This window comes from Anser cygnoides, chromosome 8 (genome assembly GCF_040182565.1).
Source record: "Anser cygnoides isolate HZ-2024a breed goose chromosome 8, Taihu_goose_T2T_genome, whole genome shotgun sequence".
In the NCBI taxonomy this organism is placed as follows: domain Eukaryota; kingdom Metazoa; phylum Chordata; class Aves; order Anseriformes; family Anatidae; genus Anser; species Anser cygnoides.
In genome coordinates, this window is record NC_089880.1 from 11,873,690 (window position 1) to 11,894,074 (window position 20,385).

A 20,385-nucleotide genomic window follows, 5' to 3' on the forward strand; every position below is an offset into this window, starting at 1 on the left:
GGCACACCGCGCCCCCCAGGAGCTGAGGACGGGTGGGAAGCCCCCGGCGCCTCCCCGGCTCCCCCAGCCCCACCTCCCGCCAGCTCCTGCCGGGCTCTAGCCCCCCGTAGAAGGAAGGGTTGATCTACCTTATAGGCCACTTTGGAAGGACATCTCTTGCCGAGGCCTAGCGGTGGTGACATAAGAGTCAGCATTTCATACATCTCAGTGTAATGGATTCGGCCACTGCTCATGGAGGGGGAAGGGGAGGGAGGGAGATGCAGAGAGAGAGAGAGAGAGAGAGGAGGCATTCCCAGAGAGCGGAAACAACGTACGGACAAAATAGTACAGGAAACAGGAGAGAAAGAAAGAAAAAAAAAAAAGAAACAACAAACGGACAAACAGGAAAAGAACAGGAAACCCGTTAATCAAGGCAAATCATACACGAGAGACTGTCCTGCTGCGGATTTATAGCACTGCTCACACAGACCCAGGAATGCCGGCGGAAAGCGACTCACCCCTCTCCGCTGCTGGCCTCAAAGCGCCTGCCCCGCCAGCAGCCCGGGGGTCCTCCTCCTGCCTCACCCCGTCCCTAGAGCCCTCCGGCAGCCCCCAGCTCGCCCCACGGCTTCCAGGGCTGTGTGCGAGTGGTATAAATCAGATACACGGCGCTCGAGCCATGGGTTATCGGGGGTAGGGCGCTTCGCCCCACAGCGACTCAAAGCGCTCGGTGGCCTCCGTGTCCTGTCTTCCCTCCCGGGGGGCCTGGGGGTTGCTTCGGCCACCTAACCCATAGCCGGAAGGCTGTGTATCCCCATCTCGTGGGGTCTATGCAATTGGGAGGCAGCGTCTTGCATAGAAGGCAGTGGGCCAGGGTCACTTGTCAAAGGAAGATGCCCAGTTGCTTCCGTCTGGCTCTGCGGATGGACCGCGTCCCCACCATGCAGCAGTGCAAAAAGGCATGCTGTAATCGGCTGGAAAAAAAGAAAATCAGGAGGAAAAAAAGTTGTGCATGCCATGCTCCCCGCCCTGGCTCTCTCCCGCATGCGGCTGCAAGTTCCACCAGGTTGGAGTTTAAAGAGTCTCGGCAGAGGCAGCTGTTCGGGCCTTCCAACATTGATTGGGGTGCGTTTGGGTTTCCCCTGGGGGGGGCAGCACGGACAGACCCCCGCCTCGCGCTCCTCCACTCGTAGGGCCAGCCTAGGATCACCACAGCGAGGGGTGCTCCAAAAAACGCCCCGCAATGGGCTGAGGTGTTTGGGCTGCGCCTCCCTCTCTCCATACATCGAGGAGGATGCTCAAATAAGTCTCCCGGGGGGGGGGTGCCGGGCTCGGCCACCTTCTTCTTCCCCTCGTGCCAAGCTGCTGCAATATTTGGGGTGGCTGCGGGGCAGGGGAAACCTCACAAGGGCAGAAGCACCAAACTCTGCTGCTGCATCACAGCGGGGCTGGGAGGAGGGTGCTGGAAAAGTGCTCCTGCTGGGATGCTGGCTGCTTCCCCAGCCCCGTGCTGAGAGCAGCCAGGAAAAGGCAGGAGGTGTCCCCTCTTCTCAGGGGTGCCCCCCGGTCTGGGAGCAGCCCCCTGGCCAAAGAGCCCCCTGCCAAGATTAGTCCTGGTGGTTCGGGGGTGAACGTGAGACGGAGCCCACCCGCAATGAGGGTTTGGGGCACAGAGCAGGCGGGACAAGCCGTCCCCTTTGAGACCTGACACGTCTAAAAGGGTCGGAGGGAGGGTGACAGCAAGACCAGAGGCTATTAGGTGGGATGATCAAGAGAAAAGATCCAGGTCCAGCAGTCCGTAAGCAGCACCGCTGCAGAGCTGGCTGTGCACTGATGATGTGTCGCAAAGCGAGATGACTTCAAGCTTTCACACGAGAACTTTGTTCAGAAAGGAAGCAAGACAGTGAACTTGAACCCGCCGTTCCCTGCGGGGTAGATTTTAGCACCCGCAGCATACGTCAGGTTTGTCTTGTGTGCTGAGATTCCCTGCACAACGAAGGAGGAACAGATTCCTGTGAAAATAAAGAGTTTGCAGCAAACCCCAGCAAATATTGCACGAGGACTGCGCTGTTCTCAGACGGGCTGCACGCTCTGCATCTGCCTGCAGCAGACGCCTTAAATCTGCGCTGTGCCCAGACAACACGTCCCCGTGGAGGAGGAAATTTAGGGCAGATCTGTCCTCCCATAGGTAGGAAATGACCATAACCGTGCCATCGCTTGCTGTTGGGAAGAGAGCACAGGAATATGGGGTGGTGAGGGAGTAGGTTCAGGAGCAGATGTCTGTAGGGACATGAACACCTGTGGAACATCTCTGCTGTGCCTGACCCATGGCCATCTCCAGGGATGCTTGCAGGCAGCAGAAGCGATGCCTGCTTTCTTGGCTCATTTCTGCCTGACTGCCAGAGGCAGAAGGGGCTGAAGAAAGGCAAGGAGAGCCCCAAGGAGTGGAGCTGGTTGTCGGGGCATTCCCAACAAGATGTGATTACAAGACCTGCTCTCCCCAGCGTAAGGACAGTTTGCTGGATCTCCACGGGAAGGCTTTCTGCATCAATGTCCCCCCACCCGCAGATGGCCTGGCAGATACACTTCCACACCCTGCTGCACCCCTATGCAGCATCCTGAGGATGCCCAGGTACCATCTTGTCCAGAGCATCCTCTTCCCCCACTTCCCAGACACATTTGTGGCTTTTCTGCTAGCATTTGTTGTCAAATAGCCTGGTAGGAAAGGGGTGTGGGGCTTGCTCTCTTACATTATTTTGGAAATTAGGGCCCTTGCTGCCTCCAGGAACCTGTGCACTGTGTGGGGCAGGCTGACCAAACTGCAAGATGAGCAAGTTGGGTTGGCATTTGGGGATTTGGTCCATGGTGGCAAAAGTGTGATGTCCGCGTGGGTTTTCCTTCTTCATCAGTTCCCTTTTGGGAATTGTTCCAGGCCAGTAGGAACCCCTGAAAATCTCTCAGGTCCTTGAAATGCCATGTGCTCGGGGAGGACACCATGGTACACGAGGAAGAGAAGGCTGGAAGGATGTGGCTCCCCTCACGTGTGAGCAGAAGCGTGTCTCACTCCCTGCCTCTCCTTGATTTACCCCACCTTCCCTGCCCGTCCATCGCACGGAGCCAGCAGCGAGCCCTGGCTGCAACGGAGCTCCCGGCTTCCAGGGACCCTGCGAGCACCAGGTTACCCAGCTTTGGGGAGCACCATTTTCCAGTTAAGCCCTGCCATCAACTGACAAAGAGAAGGAAATCCTCCTGAAGGCGTCTTCTGTCTTCGGGACCTCAGCACAGCCCCAGCCTTTGCCAGGAAGGCAGCAGAGAAGAGTGGAAAGACTGCAGGGACCCCGTCCTTGAGGGGTTGAGATGTCTGAGGGTCTTGCAAGAACTGCCCACCTTTCTCTAAACCCGTCTTCATAAATTAGATGATCGTGTCTCATTTCCCCTGCCCTGCTCCTGGTGCCAGCCCACGCTGTAAGACTTCGGGCACCGACCCGCTGTGGGGGTACGTGGGGTGAGGCACTCCTCCCTCGCAGGATGAAGGCTGCAGGCCAGGGGTGCCTGAGCTTCCCTCACACATCTCGGATGCCTGACGGATGAAGAGGAAAGAAGAGCTCTGTGGTTCAGCCTTTCATGCCATGGAGATGGGTGTCATGGCACTAGGAAGAAGGCAGCAGGCACAGGGATTTTCTCAGTTGCCACCCCAAGGAAAAAACATAAAAGAAGGTGCAGAGATGCACAAGGAGGTCAGACCACTGCCCTGACTCAGGGCTGAGAAGCCGGCTCAAGCAGAGGGAGAGCTGAGCTCCAGAGGCCAGGAAGGAGCCCGGGTGGCCGCTGGCCCCCAGGTGAAAGATGCAGCCCAGGCTGGGGCTGGGACAGACCCCATGGAGCCAGCCTGGCCCCACAAGTGCCCCCACACCTCCTCCCAGCAGGGCTGGCAAGCCACGGGCACGATGCACAAGAGCCCGGCTCCCCGAGAGGTGGCCGCATGTCCTCCGGGTGCCACGGGACGTCCCCAGATGTCCTATGGGGAGGGGGGTCACCCTGGCATCCCACCCTCCCTCTCCCATACAACAAAATCCCCAGTTCCCTCCGTCCCCAGGAGCAAACCACACCTGAGCCCCCTTTACAAACGGGCATCGGGGGGAAAAGCCCTGGTCCCACTGATGCCACCGAGCGGGGACGGTGGCACGCGTCCCCGCGGAGCTGGGGGGCTCTGCGCCGCTGGGGCCGGGGCTGGCTGGGGGCAGTGCAATTTATCAAACACCCCCAAACCCCCCCAGGAGGCTCCGGGGCCCCCCTGGGGGGGACAGCTGCTGGCCCTGGGAGGCCGCGGACCTCTTTAAACTCGAAGGAAAGCAACGTGAGGGTTCCCTCGGGAGGCGTGGTGGTGGTGGAGCGGGGGGAAGGAGGGGTGGATGGTGCGTCCCGTGGCCAGGTTGTGGCGGAGGACTGGGAGGCAAACCTTGCACGCCACCCTGTAGGGGCAGTTCTCTCCTAGGCCCAGAGGAGGCGAGATCACCCGTACTAATTTGTACATATCCTTATACGAGATCCTGCCGCTGCAAAGGAAGCACAGGTGGGTTAATAGGACACTGAGAGGGTGGAGGAGAGGGTGGAGAGCTTAACCAGGGGGGCTAGGACCAGCTGCGGGGCAAGGCCCTTCTCCTTCTGGCTCCGTCAGACCCAGAGAGGGGAAAGCTGGGAGCATCGGCGGCCGCCTTCTCCATCACGGGCCTGCTCACGCCTCCTCGTTCTGCCCCACGTGCCCCCGGCCACCGACACTTGGTGGTGGGACGGGGCTGGGATTTTAGGGGGCAGGGGGGGAGGTTGCAGCCGGTTTGGGCCACGAGCCCTGCTGGTGGAGCCGTGTTCCCCCGTGCCACTAGCTCTCTGCTCCTCCCGAGGGCCTGGGAGGCCGGCAGCCGAGTGAATCCTATCTCCGGTGTCTGGGGACCCCGAGGCAGGGAGACATAATGTGACCGGTGGCTCTGGCACTAGCACCTAGGTCTCTCACCAGAGCACACTCTGCCAAAGGTACACATTATTATCCCGTACACGCACCCCTTTTCCCCCAGACCCAGGCCCGCTTGTTGTCACGGCAGGATACGGCCCGTATCCGCTGGAATAACAAAGCAGTTGATGCAGGAGCTGGCAGGGCCAGGCGCAGGGGTGCTGAGCCCCCGGCCCCAGCTCCGAGCCCTTTTGGGAAGCACACGGGGGCCGTGCTGAGGTGCAGCGTGCTGCAGCCTCCTGGGCATCCTTGGACAAGCTGGGAGGGAAACTGCACGAGGAGGCAAAGAGCGGCAGCACTACTGTCCTACCCTTCTTTGCCTCTGGTTTCTCCTCGCTCTCCTCCCATCCCCTCTCCATCGCTGAGCCAACCGTCTGGGCAGAGCCTGTCCCTGAACCTGCCTGGCCTCGGACCCGCGTGCTGTCCCCACGAGACCCTTCCTGTGAGAGCTGCTGCCCTGCATGGGTGCCGGGACCCCTGGGGATGTACTCACCCGTTCCTCACCCGACAGCAGGGGCCGGGGCTGCCCCGGTGGCCCCAACACCACCGGCTCCCGTGCACGGCCCCTAACCACCGTGGTTTGCTCAGAAATCAGAGGTGGGCTTCCTCAGTGACTGTCCTGGACAGTCTCCTGGGCCAGATTATGGATTTAGGCTTAAAAAGATAAAAAATGAAACCGTGGCTGGAGCTGGCCTCTCACGAGGCAGGAGGCCAGCAGTGGAGGCGAGGTCTCCAAAGGGAACACGTGTCTGCCGAGGGTGCTGAGCTAACATCACCCTGGCACGGTGGTGATGGGACACGGCTCCACAGAGGCTGTCCCCAGGCTGGGAGTGGCACGAGCCACCCTCACGGTGCTGGGGCTGGCAACCACGCGCCCCTTGGAGAGGTGGGGGCTGACCGGGGGAAAGGCAAGCCTGTGCCCAGCCTCTGCAAATCCCCAGACCCCTCAAAAACTCTCCAAATAAGCTCCTCCACAGATGACCCGGCAGGAGCACAGCAGGCCCCCAGCATGCCCCCAGGGCCTGGGACAAGCCACCCTCTGCCCTGCCCCGACAGGAGCCGGGGGCGCTGGGGACCCAGCCATGGAGGCTGTCTCGGGCAGAGGCTGGGGAGGATGCTGAGAGGGACCTGCCCGTGGGATGGCAGGGGAGGAGAGGGGGAGCAGGAGCCTCCAGCTCTCGGGAAAAACACCACGGTGAGCCATGAACGTCTTCAGGCTCTCAGCTAAGGTGCCCGTGCCACCAGGCGTCATGGGAAACGGCTGCTACCCTTGTAAGGACTGCGAGTGAGAGCAGCCCTGCCCTGGGCATCGCAGCCGGGTTTCAGCAGCAGCAGACAGAGACACTGCTCAAAACCAGCTCTGAGAGGCTGCCCGGGAGAGAAGGAGCTGGCTACATACCACGCTGCTCTGTCATACTCTGCCCAGATCCGGACAAACTCATCCAGATGGTGAGGTCCCAGGATGGAGGAATCGCGGGTCAGGTATTCGAAGTTGTCCATGATGACGGCCACGAACAGATTGAGCATCTAGGCAAGGGGGAAAAAGGGCAGAGAGAAAGGGAAACGGGAGAGGGAGCAGAGAAGGGAAGGGAGAGAGAAGGAAGGGAAGTCAGGGTGAGATGGAGTTAAACGAGGAACCGAGAAAGCACAGCGGGTGGCACAGCACGGGGCCGGGGAACTCACCAGGAACGAGCAGAAGAAGATGAAGGAGACGAAGTAAACGTAGGCCAGGTCGGTGCCGCAGCGCTCATTCTCGTTCTGCCCGGACGTTGCCGTCGTATCCGGCTCACAGCCCTTGCCCTCCAGGCAGGACAGCATGATCTCCTGCCATGCCTCCCCGGTGGCACTCCTGCGCCCAAGGCACCGTGCTCAGCACCCCACGGCAGGCAGGATGGAGCGGGGAAGGAGGTCCCCCCACCGCCAGCCCCCCACCTGTGGTTCCCTACCTGAAGAGGAGCATGAGGGAGCCCAGGAAGCTGCGGAAGTTGTTGTGCCGGTTAATGTGGCTTTCCTCATCCAGCTTGATGTTGCCAAAAACCTGCCGGAGGGAGAAAAAGGTTCAGGCAACACCGCCGGTGCCAGGGAAGCGGCTGCGCGCTCACCTTGGCTCGGGGCGCACGATGTGCTGCCGGACGGATCCTGCCCCAGAGCCCAGGTGGAGAAGCAGCCCCGTGAGGGCATGTGGGCACAAATCCTGCCCAGCAAGGACAGGAGGTGGTAGAGGCTGCCGGAGGCCGAGCTGCCATGAAAATGGGAGGGCAGGGGGTGTGGGATGAGCTGAATTTGGCCACTGTGCAGCAGCCGAGCGTCACGCGGGTCCCAGGGGTCCCAGCACACTGGGGGCACAGGGATGGGTCCCACCACCCTGCGTGGGTGCTGTGGTCCTGGGGCAGCGGTGGGTGATGGATGGAAGCCCCCAGGAGCTTTTCCCACTGAGAGGAGACGACCCGCGATGCTAGGGTCGGGCACAGTGGCATGAAGAGGGTGGGGAAACGCTCAGTGCCCAAGGGACAGACGGACTGCTAGCCCACCACAGACAGACAGACACTGGGGACTACCAGCTCTGGGCCCTTCCCAGGAGGTCCCCAGGGCCAAAAGAGGCAACAAAGCCCCAGATTTGGGCAATAGCCTAACAATGACCCACAGCCAAGGCCACAATAGGACAATGAATGTTCGCAAAGTGCCTCAAATTGGAAAAATGTGCTGTTATTACTGTTAAATATTTATTCCACTTTCCATGAATCTAAAAATACACCAACTGCAGAGTATTTTTTCCCTGTACAGGTTTTTTTGCAATGTGTAATTGTAGAATATTTTCTGCCTCCAGCTATTTTGCTCAAATAACGCCCACAGACTTTACTGCTTGGGGATTTGTTCACAATAGTGTTAAAAAATAAAATAAATCAAATACTACCACACGGCAGGGAGGGGGGCTGAGTCAGATGGCAGTTGTTTAGCGCGGAGAACACCTGGAGCCGGTGCTGGGATGTGTGGGACAAGAGCAGCCACGCGACTCTCGGGGCGGGAGGAGACCAAACACCAGCGCTGCCAAGCAGCCCGAGCCGGAGGCGACCACGCTGCCCACTCCCCAAAATCTGCTCCCTCCCCTCCCCAGCCCTTCCTAGCCCTGAGCGCGTTCGTTATCGCGGTGGCTTGCTCACCCGGCGGCTCCAAACCCCGAGCGTGAGCAGAGATGCTTTGTGAGATCCTCAGCGTGGGGCTTAGTCACCGAGCCAGCCCCGCCAGCACGTGTTTGACCGGGAGCTTTCGCTCACGTGCCGCTTCTGCACCAGGCTGGAGTGTGGGGAGCTCATGGCTCCGCATACCTCCCCTTGGTAGGTCACTGCAGGGCCCTAAAATCAGGATCCCACCAGCATCAAGCCCACAAAAACCCTACGTGGAGGGATGGGTGGGTGCACGGCTGCGGGTGGCCATGCCACGGTCCCTTTGGTTTTAGAGGTTATTGGGTACAACCCCTAAAAGCACAATGCCTGTGGAACGAAGCGGTGGTGATTTGGGAGCAGCTGCCACACAGGGTGCCCAGCTGAGCCCCCACGTCCCCAGGGGTACAGGCGAGGAGGGCATCTGAGGTCCCAGCAGTGCCACAGAACATGTGTCTCTGCGGCTCCTGAATGAGCTCTCCCACCCCTGGGACCCCCCTGGGCACCCGGGCTGGATGCCGTGCAGCGTGGTGCTGAGCACACGGCCGTGCCGGAGGGCTGCGCGCCGAGCTGTCCGTGCCCACCTGCATCCCGATGATGGCGTAGATGAAGAAAAGCATCGCGATCAGGAGGCAGACGTAGGGGAGGGCCTGCGAGGGAAGCACATGAGTCATCTCCTTCAGCTCAGGTCCAGCTCCAGAGGCACACAGAAAGAGCAGCGAGCAGGTAAACTGCTCCAAACCATCTCTCCTGCGAGCTAACTGAGGAGCAAGGCCAGGGGAGCAGCACCCCAGCTATAGCAGCACCCCCAGGAGCCCCGGGCACGCGGGGCTTACCTTGAAGGACTGCACGAACGTCCAGAGCAGGATGCGGATGGTGTAACCCTGGCGCAGCAGCTTGATGAGCCGAGCCGCTCGGAAGAGCTTCAGGAAGCTCATGTTGAAGCTGCTCGTGTTCACCAGCTGGGAGCAGAGGGGAGGAGGGGGTCAGGGGATGGCAGAAGCCCCCCCAGCCCTGCCAGCGCCCCCCAGCCCAGGCCGTGCCTGTCACCTTGGTGTCCGTCAGGATGATCTCCGTGATGCTGCCGATGACGGTGATGAAGTCAAAGATGTTCCAGGTGTCCCGGAAATAATTCTGTGGGAGGAAGGAGAGAGGGAGGGTGGATTTGAGATCGGGGTGGCCAGTCTGAAGGGCGCTGGGACGTGGGAAAAGCCTTCCTTCCCAGCGCAGAGCTCATGGGAGGCACGCACGGATCCCTTCCCGGGCTGCTCTGGCACCAGGATGCCCAGCCTGCTGGTGGCCACAGGTGGCAATAACTCGTCACACTGACCCCCATGGCCACAAGGATGCTGTGTCCTCCTAGGGTTGCAAAGAAAAAGCAGCCCAGGGCTTAAAAGAGCAGCTGGAGACTTGAGGACCGGGAATTAGATGGAGAGGTCTCGCTGCTGGTCAGGTCTGGCTCAATGCACGGGCACCCGGTGGCTCCCAGGGACAAGGAACCGCTGCCACCAGCACGGTGGCAACAGGGGCTGCCCGGTACGTGGTCCGTGCCCCCAGCACGGCAGAAACGAGGCAAGAAGTCCTGTGGCATGGCTTTCCCCAGCACAACACCCACCCACAGCAGTGGAAATCTGCTTAAAGCTGAGCAGTGCCAAGCTCCGGCCGCAGGATGCCTGCTGCTGCAGGCTGAACCCATCGATCCCTTTGGGACACGGGCTTCACAACCTGCAGCAGCTCTGGCTGCTGGCCCGGGAAGCCTGGAAGGTCTGTGCTGACTGAGAAACCAGCATCTAGCAGTGGGAAGTCTAACGGGAGCCAAAGAAGTGGTTCCAACTGCCAGCCTGCAAGCAGCTCCCAGGCTGGGACCCAAAATAGATGGCACCGGCATCATGTTATTAACACCTTCCCTCCGTGAACCGGAGGGCTGAGGTGTGCTAAGTGCAAATTAACACCCTCGTCAACAACAGGATCAGCCACTTACCAGGAAGCCGAAAGCAATGATCTTGAGGACGCACTCCAAGGAGAAGACCATGGTGAACGCAATGTTCAGGTACTTCAGTGCCAGCTCGTAGGTGTATGGAGCAGAGTAGTACTGAGGGAGACAGACATTGCGAACTCGGAGGGGGCCAACCAGCCTCTTGTGACTGATGTCTGTCCCCAGGAAGGCCTGCAGGCCCCTGCTCCTTGCCCACGGTGCCTTGAGACCACCTCCTTCATCCCCTCCCCACCCCTCTCCCAGGACAGCAGCCTCTGCTGCTGAGAAGGAAGCCCAGAATAAGTGCAGATCTTCCTGCAGCAGAGATATGCTCTAATGAGAGAATGGTCAAATTTTTCACCTGGACATGGAAACTTGCAGGGACCTTCTCAGAGCCCTCTGAAAAGCTGCCCTGGTCCTCTAGTGGACCAATCACCACTCACAGCCACTGAGGACCACGTGCTAAAGACACCAGGAGCTGAGGCTGACACCCTTGTCAAGCAGCAAAAAGATGCTCAGGCTCTGCCTCAAAGTGTCTCCTAAGAACAAGCTCAATACCCTCTGGTCCCATTCAGGATGGGATCTGATCTTCCTCCTCCCCACCACCCTAAGCAGGGCAGCCTGACCCTGCCCAGCTCACCTTCATCATCAGCACCACGGTGTTCAACGCGATCATGGCCATGATGGTGTACTCGAAGGACGGGGAGACCACAAAGTGCCAGACCCGGTACTGGAAGGTGTGCCGGTTCTGGGGCATGTAGCGCGTGAGGGGCTTGGCACTGATGGCAAAGTCAATACAGGCTCTCTGGAACAAAACCACCTGTGTCAGACCCCGACCAACGGTGACGTAGGGGACACTGGCTGCCACACTTCTTTTATGGGTTACTTGCACCACTGGCCAGCCTTTTAAATGCCTGGGGAGCCCCAAGGTCCCAAACCCTCCCCAGACTGTACCTCGTTCTTCTCCAGACTGCACTCCTCCATCATTTTGTCTCCTTGCTCTTGAAAGGTGATGATGATGAGAGCCACGAAAATGTTGACAAAGAAGAATGGAAAGACCACAAAGTAGACGACATAAAAAATGGACATCTCCATGCGGTTGCTGCGGCTGGGCCCGCGGTCCTCCTCCGTCACGTCCACCGAATGCTGCAGCACCCTGTGGGCAGACAGGTGAAAAAGAGCAACCAGAGATGTGTCCCTCGGGACTGCCACTGTACAGCACTTCCCATGGGATCCACCTTGTGCAGCCAGCTGCCATGGGCTGTCCGTGCTGTCCCAGGCTCTCCTGAGCATGGAGAGAGGGCTGGTCCTAAATCCAACGCTAAAACTGACCCACAATTAATACAATATATCTCATGGCCATGCAGGAGCAGGGATCATCCATCATTCACTTTCTAAGGAAGAAGCTAACCCCAACCTCATCTAGGGGTTAAAATCTCTTTTGTCTTGTCCTAATTTCTCAGCCCTCCTCTCCTCCCTGCTACCATCAGTCCCACCTGGGTATATCCAGTTATTGACCCAACCAACACAACCAGGATGTGCCCACCCCATTCAAGGGAAGATGACAGAGAAAATACTCACTGGGGCCAACCCTCGCCGGTGGAGACTGTGAACAGGGTGAGCAATGCCCAGATTATGTTATCGTAGTGAAACTCGTGTCGTTTCCACTCCCGGCACTTCACCTCCATCTTGTTCTTCTCGTGGTCCACGTAGTTCCCTCTGCAGGGTTGGGAGAGAGCAGTGGCCTTGCTTTACATTGCCAGACGTGAGATGGGGGGTTTTAAACCTGGGGGCAGCATGTGGTGATGGGACACCACAGATGGGGAGAGGCTGGATAAGAAATGGGGGGAGCAAAGAAATGGGAGAGGAAGAAAGACAGAACAGGATGCAGAGTGCTGATACACAGCAATGGGACAGGACTCGGCCTACGTCGCCCATCCCAAGAAACTACAGCCAAAAACGAGCTGTGACCAAGGACTCCACCACTGGTTACCCAAAGGGACATCGCCCAGCACCCTGCCTCTGCCAGAGCTGTCGGCAGCATCAGGCCCACCGAGCGGGGCACCTACATGCAGTCCTTCTCCGTGTCCTTAGAGCTGTCAGTGCAGTAGAAGAACTTCCCCTTGAAGAGCTGGACGGCAATGACGGCAAAGATGAACATGAAGAGCTTGTAGACGATGAGGATGTTGAACACGTTCTTGAGGGACGTCACGACGCAGTCGAAGACGGCCTGCAGGAGAAGGCACCGTGGGCAACCAACAGCCCTGGCACAGGGCAGGACCCAAATCTTCCTCAACACCACCGTGTGGAAGACATTTCCTACTCCCAGTAGGAGAGGAAGGAAGGAGGAAAGAGCCTCCAGTGCTCTCTGCAACCAGGGCGGCAGACGGGGACCATCACAATGATGCCAGTAGCAGCGCCCAAGACCAATTATTTAATACTTCTTTGCTCAGCATCGCCCCAGATAACGAGGCAGACTGAATGCCCCTGCCTGCAACAGCAGCAGTTCCCAAAGCTCGGGGGCTGTGCTCTCAGCCCTGAGCTTCACAGCCCAGCATTGTCCAGAAATGAAGTGACATGAGCCAAAGTCCATCTACCCAGGAAAAGCTGGGACAAAAACCTGCGTCTCTGGGGTGCCACCCTGGGCCAGATATCCCTTTATGAGGATAACTCAGGGCTCCCTTGGTCTCTCCGTCCTTTCTGGCTCCATACCCCATCAGCTAAAGCAGGGAAATCCATGATCCTACCTGCACTGCATAAATAACGCCGCTATTCAGCAGGGAAACCCCCCTCTGCTGTAACACGAGGACGGCACAGCATGCAAAATCTGGGCTTGTTTGCGAGCTGCTCTGGTGGGAAAGATAATGAACTTTGGAGAGGGATCTGAGCTCTCCCAGAGCCAGGGCCGTGTACTTCACCAGCAGAGCAGCTGGGCTTTGCTGCCTGCTTTCCGTGCCAGCCCTGATGTCCCTGGCAAAGGACCTGGCTCGGATCTATCTGCGGCTGGGCTCGCTTTAAATAACTCACGGCACCGCCAGATGTGGAGCAGCCTGAGAGGAGCCGTGTTTGGAAACAGGGCTCCTAAAGCACAGCGAATGCCCTGGAAATGACTTGTTTAATCACGACGCTAGCGTCGGAGGCGGGCAGCGTTACCTTCAGCTTGGGCAGCCGCTTGATGGTTTTCAGGGGCCTCAGGACCCGCAGCACACGGAGGGACTTGATGGTCTTGATATCCCGGCCCTTGTTGGTCCTGCCGCGTGGGAGGGAGGCGCAGGCACCCAAAAATGAAGCGGAGACACAATAACCTTCGGGACCCGGGGCTGGGTGCTTTCAGAGCTGCCCCCAGCACGTGCACGGGGAGGGGATGGGGGGGCCACGTGCCAGAGCATGGGGCAGCAGTCACAGGCGTGCTGCTGAAGGAGTGCTCAGCCCACCTAAACGCGTCTCCTTCCATGCACTTGCTTGTCAGAGATGAAAAATAAAGCCCGCCTCTCCCCCGGAGGATTAGCACCTTTGCTGGGGCTTGGCTACCTTAACGAATCCCCTTACTGTGAGGAGGTGCCAGGTGGCATGCTGCGTGCCCCCACGTCCCCATCCCCTCCTGCAGGCTCAGGACATTTCCAGATGGGGCTCACAAAAAGCCACCACTGCTGCAAATGGTTTTGCTGCTGCCTGCCAGAAATTCCCGGTAAAATAAGGGATGAACCCAACAGGCAGGTCCCTCGCCAAGGGTTTTCCATCCTGGTTCAACCTCGGGATTCAGCACCCGCTCTGTGCTTGGTTTGCTTGCACAGATGCCTCCTCCTAAGGCTTTCTGCCCTTTTCCATCAGTGCCCCCTGATGTGGTCAGCCTGCTCCTCCATCAGCTCAGCCCTCTCCTCCCTCCCCACGTCAGGGTCGTGCTCGCCTCCACCCCAAGCCAGCTGAGGGAGGCAGAGCTCCCCGGTGGTGCTTCCTTCCTAAACAACCCTAAGGCACCCCCGCAACCCTCATTTCTCAAATGTGATGATTGATCCCAACAACAGTGCTAGTTTTTTCTTGTCTTTTAGCTAAACCTGTGGGATGGAGCCTGGGATGGAGCAGAGAGGTGCTGGTGAAGGTCATATCAAAAAAAATCACCACCCTCAAAAAAACACCAAGCAAATGACTTACAACTCCAGACACTCCAAATTACACGGCTCCTTTGTGAGGGTTAATGCAACAGGGAGCACAATAAGGGATGTAATCACTATGAGATTTAAACAAAACCACTAATTAATGCTCCTCCCCAGGAGCATGGCCTCACAAAGGGGTGGGAAGGGATTGCACCAACAGCTCCAGGACCCGCTCTGCACCTTCCACCTCCCAATTTTTGCTCAGTGGCTGGGCCTGGGTGTGCAGCTGGGGCATCTGAGGGGAGTCTGGGGCAGACCCCTCTGCCTTTAGCTCCAACAGCCCTTTCTCCATCCCCTGGGTGTGCTTCCCACCATCATGGGGTGTGCACGGACACTGTGACCCGTGGTGAATGCATCCTCCTCTAAAGGAAGGGGGTTGCACTGCTTGCAAGGAAAATCCTGCCCATTCTTCCACCCTTCCTGCACCTGCAGGGCGCACAGCAGGGCGCTCAGATCTCGGGGAATGGCAAATAGGAACGCAGACAAGGGGCAACACAGATGCCAGACAGACGGACACCTGCACTCCCTCCCCGTGTCCCTCCCCACCCCCCAGCATCCCACCCCACAGACACCCAGGTGGCATAGTTACCCCAAAGCATTCCTGCCGGAGATCCCGAGCCACCGAACAGCATGAACAGAGGGGAGAAAAAGAGAGGAGAGAGAGAAAGAAGGTAAGGAAAGCATCACGGGAGCTGCACGGGGATGACCGCAGCCCTCTCGGGCAGCCCGGCTCACCTCCGGCGGTGCAGGAGAAGGCTGCCCAGCAGAGGAGGTGCAGGGGAGGTGGCAAGAGCCAGGCACTGACCGCTGCTCAGCCTCTCCACCTGCTGCAAACCCACAAACGTAGGTCTTACAGCCTGGCAGCTCCGCAAAGCCGCCCGCTAATGCCTCCTCCGAGGGTGCCACGGGAGGCAAAAGCCGGTGGGGTCTTTAGTTACGGTTACGGTTATTCCGGCTAATTTAATTCCAGCTCTTTGGAGATTTACAGCGGCGTATCAGGCTTTTTATTTAGGCTGCACTTGGGCTGATGCATTAGCTCTCGGTGCTGAGAGCTGCCGATGGGAGGCAGGCACAGGCGGCCTCTTGCTCGCGATGCGCAGGCTCTGAGTGGGCAGCGGGTAAGCTACAACATTATCCAGAGACACGGGTGGACACGTGCTCATTTCTTATTTCGAGGTGGCACTGATGGCCAGGGGGTGACGGTGGCACCACGGGAGTGTGATGGCGGCACCACAAGCCAGCCCACAGACCTCCTGCTGCAGCCACAGCTGCTGTAGGGAAACCCAACCACAGAGGGGGCAGAAAATACAATTCAGTACCAAAGCATCCCATATAATTTTCTGCCAGTGGGTGCTGGAGCTGCCCACAAGCTGCTCTCGCCACCTAATAGCGTCAGCCACCCCACGGGCATCTCTTTGCCTGCCAACGAGAAGATGGGCACCTGGGGAGACATCAGTTCTCCCCGTACCAAAGAACTTAGCAAGGCAGAAGGAAAGGAGAGGAATTCAAAGAGCCCTGTCAGAGTTTTTCTCCCCAGACCATGAACCAGGCAGGTCGGGACAGCTGTTGCCGCAGACTCCCCGTGGCTCCGGGGGTGGCAGCATGTCACTCCCGGGCCCTGATGGCAGATGCAGGCATTCTTATAAATGCTTCACAATTCAAAACCCATCGGAAACCGCTGCGGTGCCTTTGTTCCCCTCACCCCCGAATTTATGAGATCATCTCCTCCAGCAGGAGCCACCGGGGGACCCGGGGGAGAGGGACAATGGTGCAGGTTTACATTATAAAGAGCCCTCCTCCATGGCACAAGCGGCTCGGTGTCTGCCCCACCACAGGGACAGGTTACGTGTGTTTGCTGCAAACATCCGTGGAGATGCACAGGCCCCTTGAGACTTCAGCTGCCCCATGCCAGAGGGCACCTCTCCAACCCTCGGGAGGGGGGCTGGGGACAGGGAAATGCCACGATGCTGCCCACCACGCAGTGTCGGGGGTGTCCTCCCAGGGGATCAGGGCTCACAACGAGGAGGAGCTCAGAGCAGGATGAATCCCATCCCTGGACACTTCCCCTCCATGACACGGGCACCGTCACACCCTGGCACCCCCCTACGGAGCAGGACCCGCAGCCACAAGCCTCTGCTTGGCACCAAAGCTCAAATACGTGGTGAGGATGCTTAGCAGGTGAAAGCTCCACTTCTGCCACCCATTCCCTTATTATTAACAGCCCCTTTCAGGTCCGGTTCCACCACCAACCTCTTCCCAGCATCTCCACTGCTTTCCCTAACTCGCTCCCTGCCTCCTCGCTCACCGCTATTAGACAAGCAGGGAGCAACGAGCCTCTGAGGCTACACAAGTTTTGGCTACCAGAGGTACAGCTGGGCTTTGCACACTGCTGTGAGGAGCCGTTCCCGAAGCAGAGCACAGAGGAATCCCCCCCAGACTCATCAGGGTCCTGTAGCCATGCCACGCGGCCACATCCTCCTCCCGCCCCAGCCGAGGCTGAGCCCAAAAGACGACGGCCACTTACGCCAAGGCGAAAGCCACCAGCGCTCCCACCACCACGATGAAGTCCAGGATGTTCCAGAGGTCTCGGAAGTAGGAGCCATCCTGCAGGATCAAGCCCTGGTCGATCATCTGGGAGGGGATAAAAGTAGGTAGATCACCAACGTGGCCATCGAGCGCCCTGCCGAGCTAGGATACACATCAAGGAGCATCATGTTTCGGGGGAGCCTGGAGGCTGGTGTAAGTGGCGCTGAGCTCTCTTGTCTTCTATTGCTAAGAACCGGGCTTTAAAATTTCTGTCATCCGCATTTAGGACCAGAACTGAAAACTGAGCAATTTCCCCTGTGAGCCACCCCCCTGCAGCAAGCATGCTGTGGGACCTGTTGCTACCAGCACAGCCTCATCTTACCTTGATAACCATCTCGAAGGTGAACACCCCCGTGAAAACGTAGTCAAAATACCTCAGGACCTGCGGAGAGAGGGCATTTGTGCTGCCAAGGGGGAAACCAGTCCCTGGGCACATCGGTATCTCCCCACTTTAAGCTACGTGACTGGACAAAGCCCTGCTCCGGACCCCTGGGCTCTACATCCTCGTGTCCTGCACATCCTCCCTCCCGTGAGGCTGCGGCCCTACGTGGCCCCTGACCACTGCAATATCTTCTTGAAGGCCAAGGGGGATTTGCCCATTGGAATTGCTCAGCTTTCCCTTTTTTTTCTGCCCCTTCCAACCTGCCCACCTCCGAGATGCTGCCAAGGGCACGAGCCGTCCCTGTGGCCACGTGTGCCGCTCCAGCTCAGTTTTACCTCTCACTGCCAAACCCAAAACACCCCTTTTTCACACCAAACCCACGTCTTCCCTGCCTCATTGTTCCCACCCTCTCATTTGCTCTCCCCCAGCCCGGACACAGCACCTCGGAGCCCACCAGCAGCCCATCCCCAAAAATCACCGCGACACCACCCCGATTTTGGAGGCGCACAGGGAGGTGTCCCCCTCGTTTGGGGATCACAGGGGGCTTGCAGTCACCTTGTTACGGTCAGAATTGGTGAGGACGGGATCCTCGGCCGCGAGGGCGATGCTGCTGGCGGCGATGACCAGGAGGATGCACATCTCGAAGTAGCGCAGGTTCACGATGTAGTGGCAGGCTCTGCGCACCCTGCGCCGAGACAGCGCCCGACCCGCTAGCCACCGGCGTGCCCCGCGCACGCAAACCCCACCCCACGTCCCCGGCTAGTGACCTTATTGGTACAGGCTCCTGGAGCGGGGGCATAGCAAAGGGGTGGCAGAAAAATGGAGGGGTGTGCAACAAGCATTGAATAAAATCACAGCTAGCACCCAACGGTCCAAAGGAAGCGATAAGCGTAGCTGGCACAGGGGGAGAACGCTCTGGGGCAGGGGAAGGACACCGTTAACCAGGTTGTTGGGAGATATTCAGCCCCCTTCCCAAAGGTATCACCTCTTTTCCATGAAGGATAGGTGTCTGTCCCCTCACAGCCCTCCCTAGCCCCGAATACAAAGGCCAAAAATAAAAAAAATCTCACGGGTTCGTGGTGCTGAAGATGAACATGGAGCTGTGCGGCACCATCGCTTTGCCTGTCTCGCTCTTCTCCTTCTTCCGCTTCTTCTTCTCCATCTCCTCCTCGTCCTCCTTGCTCTCTGCCTCCTTCAGGGGGCTGGCTTCCCCATCAGTCTTGTTGCTAACTGCAGAAAAACGAGAGCCTTTGCCAGGTACGGGGCAAGGGGCAGCTTCTGCCTCCAGCCCTGCCCTGCTCCCTGCTGTGGGGACCCGGGGAGGAGAAGGCAAGGGGTGTTGGGATGGGCACCCCAACCCGATGGACACGGATGGGAAAAGCCACACAAGCGGCTCTCTGCTCTCCCCAAACTCCCCCCCAAGGCTCTCAGGAAAGAGAGAGGGGTCCTCACTCTGTACCACAGCGGACTCTTGGACATCGATCATGATGGCGGTGCTCTCGGTGGCCTTCTCGGTGTTGGCGGTGTCGGAGGAGAGGTCGGGCTCGCTGCGGCTGACGGTGCGGCTGGCCCCCAGCGACGCTCCCCCCAGCAGGGCTTGCTCGCTGGTGTCTGGGCTGCTGCAGTCCTGCTCGCCCAGGCTGCCCTCCAGCCCCCGGGGGGGCTCGGGTGCCGCTGCCGGGGGGCTCCCCTCCTCAGCAAGGACCCCGTTAGTCCTGTGGGAGGGAAGGACAAAAAGGTGCAAGAAGATAAGTGGAAAGCAATGACTCGAGGAGTTACGGGGGCTACAAGATTCCCCACCCCGAGCTACAAACCTGGCGGGCTCCCCGCTCGCCTCCGGCTCGCCCTGGATCAGGTCCAGCGCCGCGGCAGCATCCCCGCGCCGGTCCCCATCCTGCGCCCCCTCTGTGGGGCTGGCCTCCTCCAGCCCCATCTCCTGGCTGCCCGAGCGGCTCCCCAGGGCCGGATCCTTCCCCTCCATCCTGGCTTTCCGGTGCCGGCTGCGCCGCTGGCTCTGCCTCATCCGCGCCCTCTCCTCGATGCCTCCTCCTGCCCCTTCCTCGCCCGGCTCACAGTTCCCATGGCACGCTTTCTGGTGCCACAGCTCCTTGTCCCGCCTGGCCCGGGGCGATGGGCTCCTCCTGTCCTCCCCGCTGCCCGGCTTGGTCCCCGGGGCCGGCTGCTCGGGACCCTCAGCCAGCGGCCGCTCGCCCTTGCCGCCCTGCTCCTCGTCGCACTTCTCCAAGGCGACGCCGTCGCCCGGTTTCTTGCGTCGGAAGATGCTGGCGTGGGGGTTGATGAGCGGGGGCTCGTCCTTGTTGATGCCCTCCTGGCTGGACATCTGCATGTGCCGGCGCAGCTGGCTGGTGCGCTGCTCCCACACCGACATGTGGTGCCGCCGGCGCCGCTCCCGCCTGCAGCGGGGACAGCCGGGGAGCGGGGTCAGCGCCGCGAGACCCCGCCGGTGCCGGCATTTCACCCCACGGCACCCCAGCTGCATGCACCCACCGCCCCAGTGACGAGACATGGGGATGCACACAGGGGGCTTGGAGACACAAACACCTGCCCAGCCACCGAGGTTTAGTCCCCTTTAGCCTTTCAGCGTCCCTCTGGTGCTGGCAGGGGCTGGAAATTGGGCTGAAGCTGGACCCCTGCCCCTCCAAAAGACCTCTGCCCCATCCCAGCCTGGTGGTGACCACCGTCCCCTTGCTTGCCTGGGGACACCACTTAAAATGGGGCCAAAGTCCTCCTGCTGCAGCCAGGATGCCGGCACTGGGGTTGATTTTTCTCCTCCAGCTCCTTGGAGCCAGGCTCCTTTTTGGAGCATCGCTGCCCTAATGATGGCCGGGCTTGGGCGGCAGTGCTGATGGGATGGGGATGGAGAGTAAAAAGGGAAAAGGCACCAGGTACAAGGCTGGCTTTCTCACTGAGAGGTGCCACTCTCTGCCCTACAGCAGGATGCCTGCAGTGGGGCACACAGCCCCCCTCCCTGCCTGTGCTCGGTCTGCAGCCGGCACGTCCCACGGGGAGCCCGTGTGCGAGGATTTGGGGCTACAGCTGTTGGCTGCCCGCCTGTCCGGGGGTCCTCTGTGCTCCTGCGGGTGTGCTCTGGGGGAGCTGCGCCTTCTGGGGTTGTAAAC

The 20,385-nt window shown here is 59.4% G+C and overlaps 1 protein-coding gene across 13 annotated transcripts in view; it reads right to left on the reverse strand.

Moving 5' to 3' along the window:
• The window catches only part of CACNA1E (calcium voltage-gated channel subunit alpha1 E), a 112,840-nt gene that overhangs the window by 11,076 nt on the left and 81,379 nt on the right, over positions 1-20,385 (reverse strand). For 6 of the 13 annotated variants that reach the window (XM_067001526.1, XM_067001528.1, XM_048054249.2 and 3 more), the window contains 19 exons: positions 19,060-19,659; positions 18,698-18,960; positions 18,316-18,475; positions 17,801-17,930; positions 17,186-17,245; positions 16,802-16,908; positions 13,277-13,373; positions 12,193-12,353; positions 11,705-11,842; positions 11,078-11,279; positions 10,764-10,928; positions 10,130-10,240; positions 9,199-9,282; positions 8,985-9,110; positions 8,733-8,798; positions 6,934-7,025; positions 6,671-6,836; positions 6,387-6,514; positions 129-225 (listed from right to left, as the gene is read on the reverse strand). In XM_067001526.1, coding sequence (XP_066857627.1) covers positions 129-225; positions 6,387-6,514; positions 6,671-6,836; positions 6,934-7,025; positions 8,733-8,798; positions 8,985-9,110; positions 9,199-9,282; positions 10,130-10,240; positions 10,764-10,928; positions 11,078-11,279; positions 11,705-11,842; positions 12,193-12,353; positions 13,277-13,373; positions 16,802-16,908; positions 17,186-17,245; positions 17,801-17,930; positions 18,316-18,475; positions 18,698-18,960; positions 19,060-19,659 — 2,953 coding nt within the window. Of the gene's footprint in view, positions 1-128; positions 5,642-6,386; positions 6,515-6,670; positions 6,837-6,933; positions 7,026-8,732; positions 8,799-8,984; positions 9,111-9,198; positions 9,283-10,129; positions 10,241-10,763; positions 10,929-11,077; positions 11,280-11,704; positions 11,843-12,192; positions 12,354-13,276; positions 13,374-16,801; positions 16,909-17,185; positions 17,246-17,800; positions 17,931-18,315; positions 18,476-18,697; positions 18,961-19,059; positions 19,660-20,385 lie in introns of those variants that run through there. The other 7 variants (XM_067001529.1, XM_048054250.2, XM_067001523.1 and 4 more) reach the window with 4 other exon arrangements.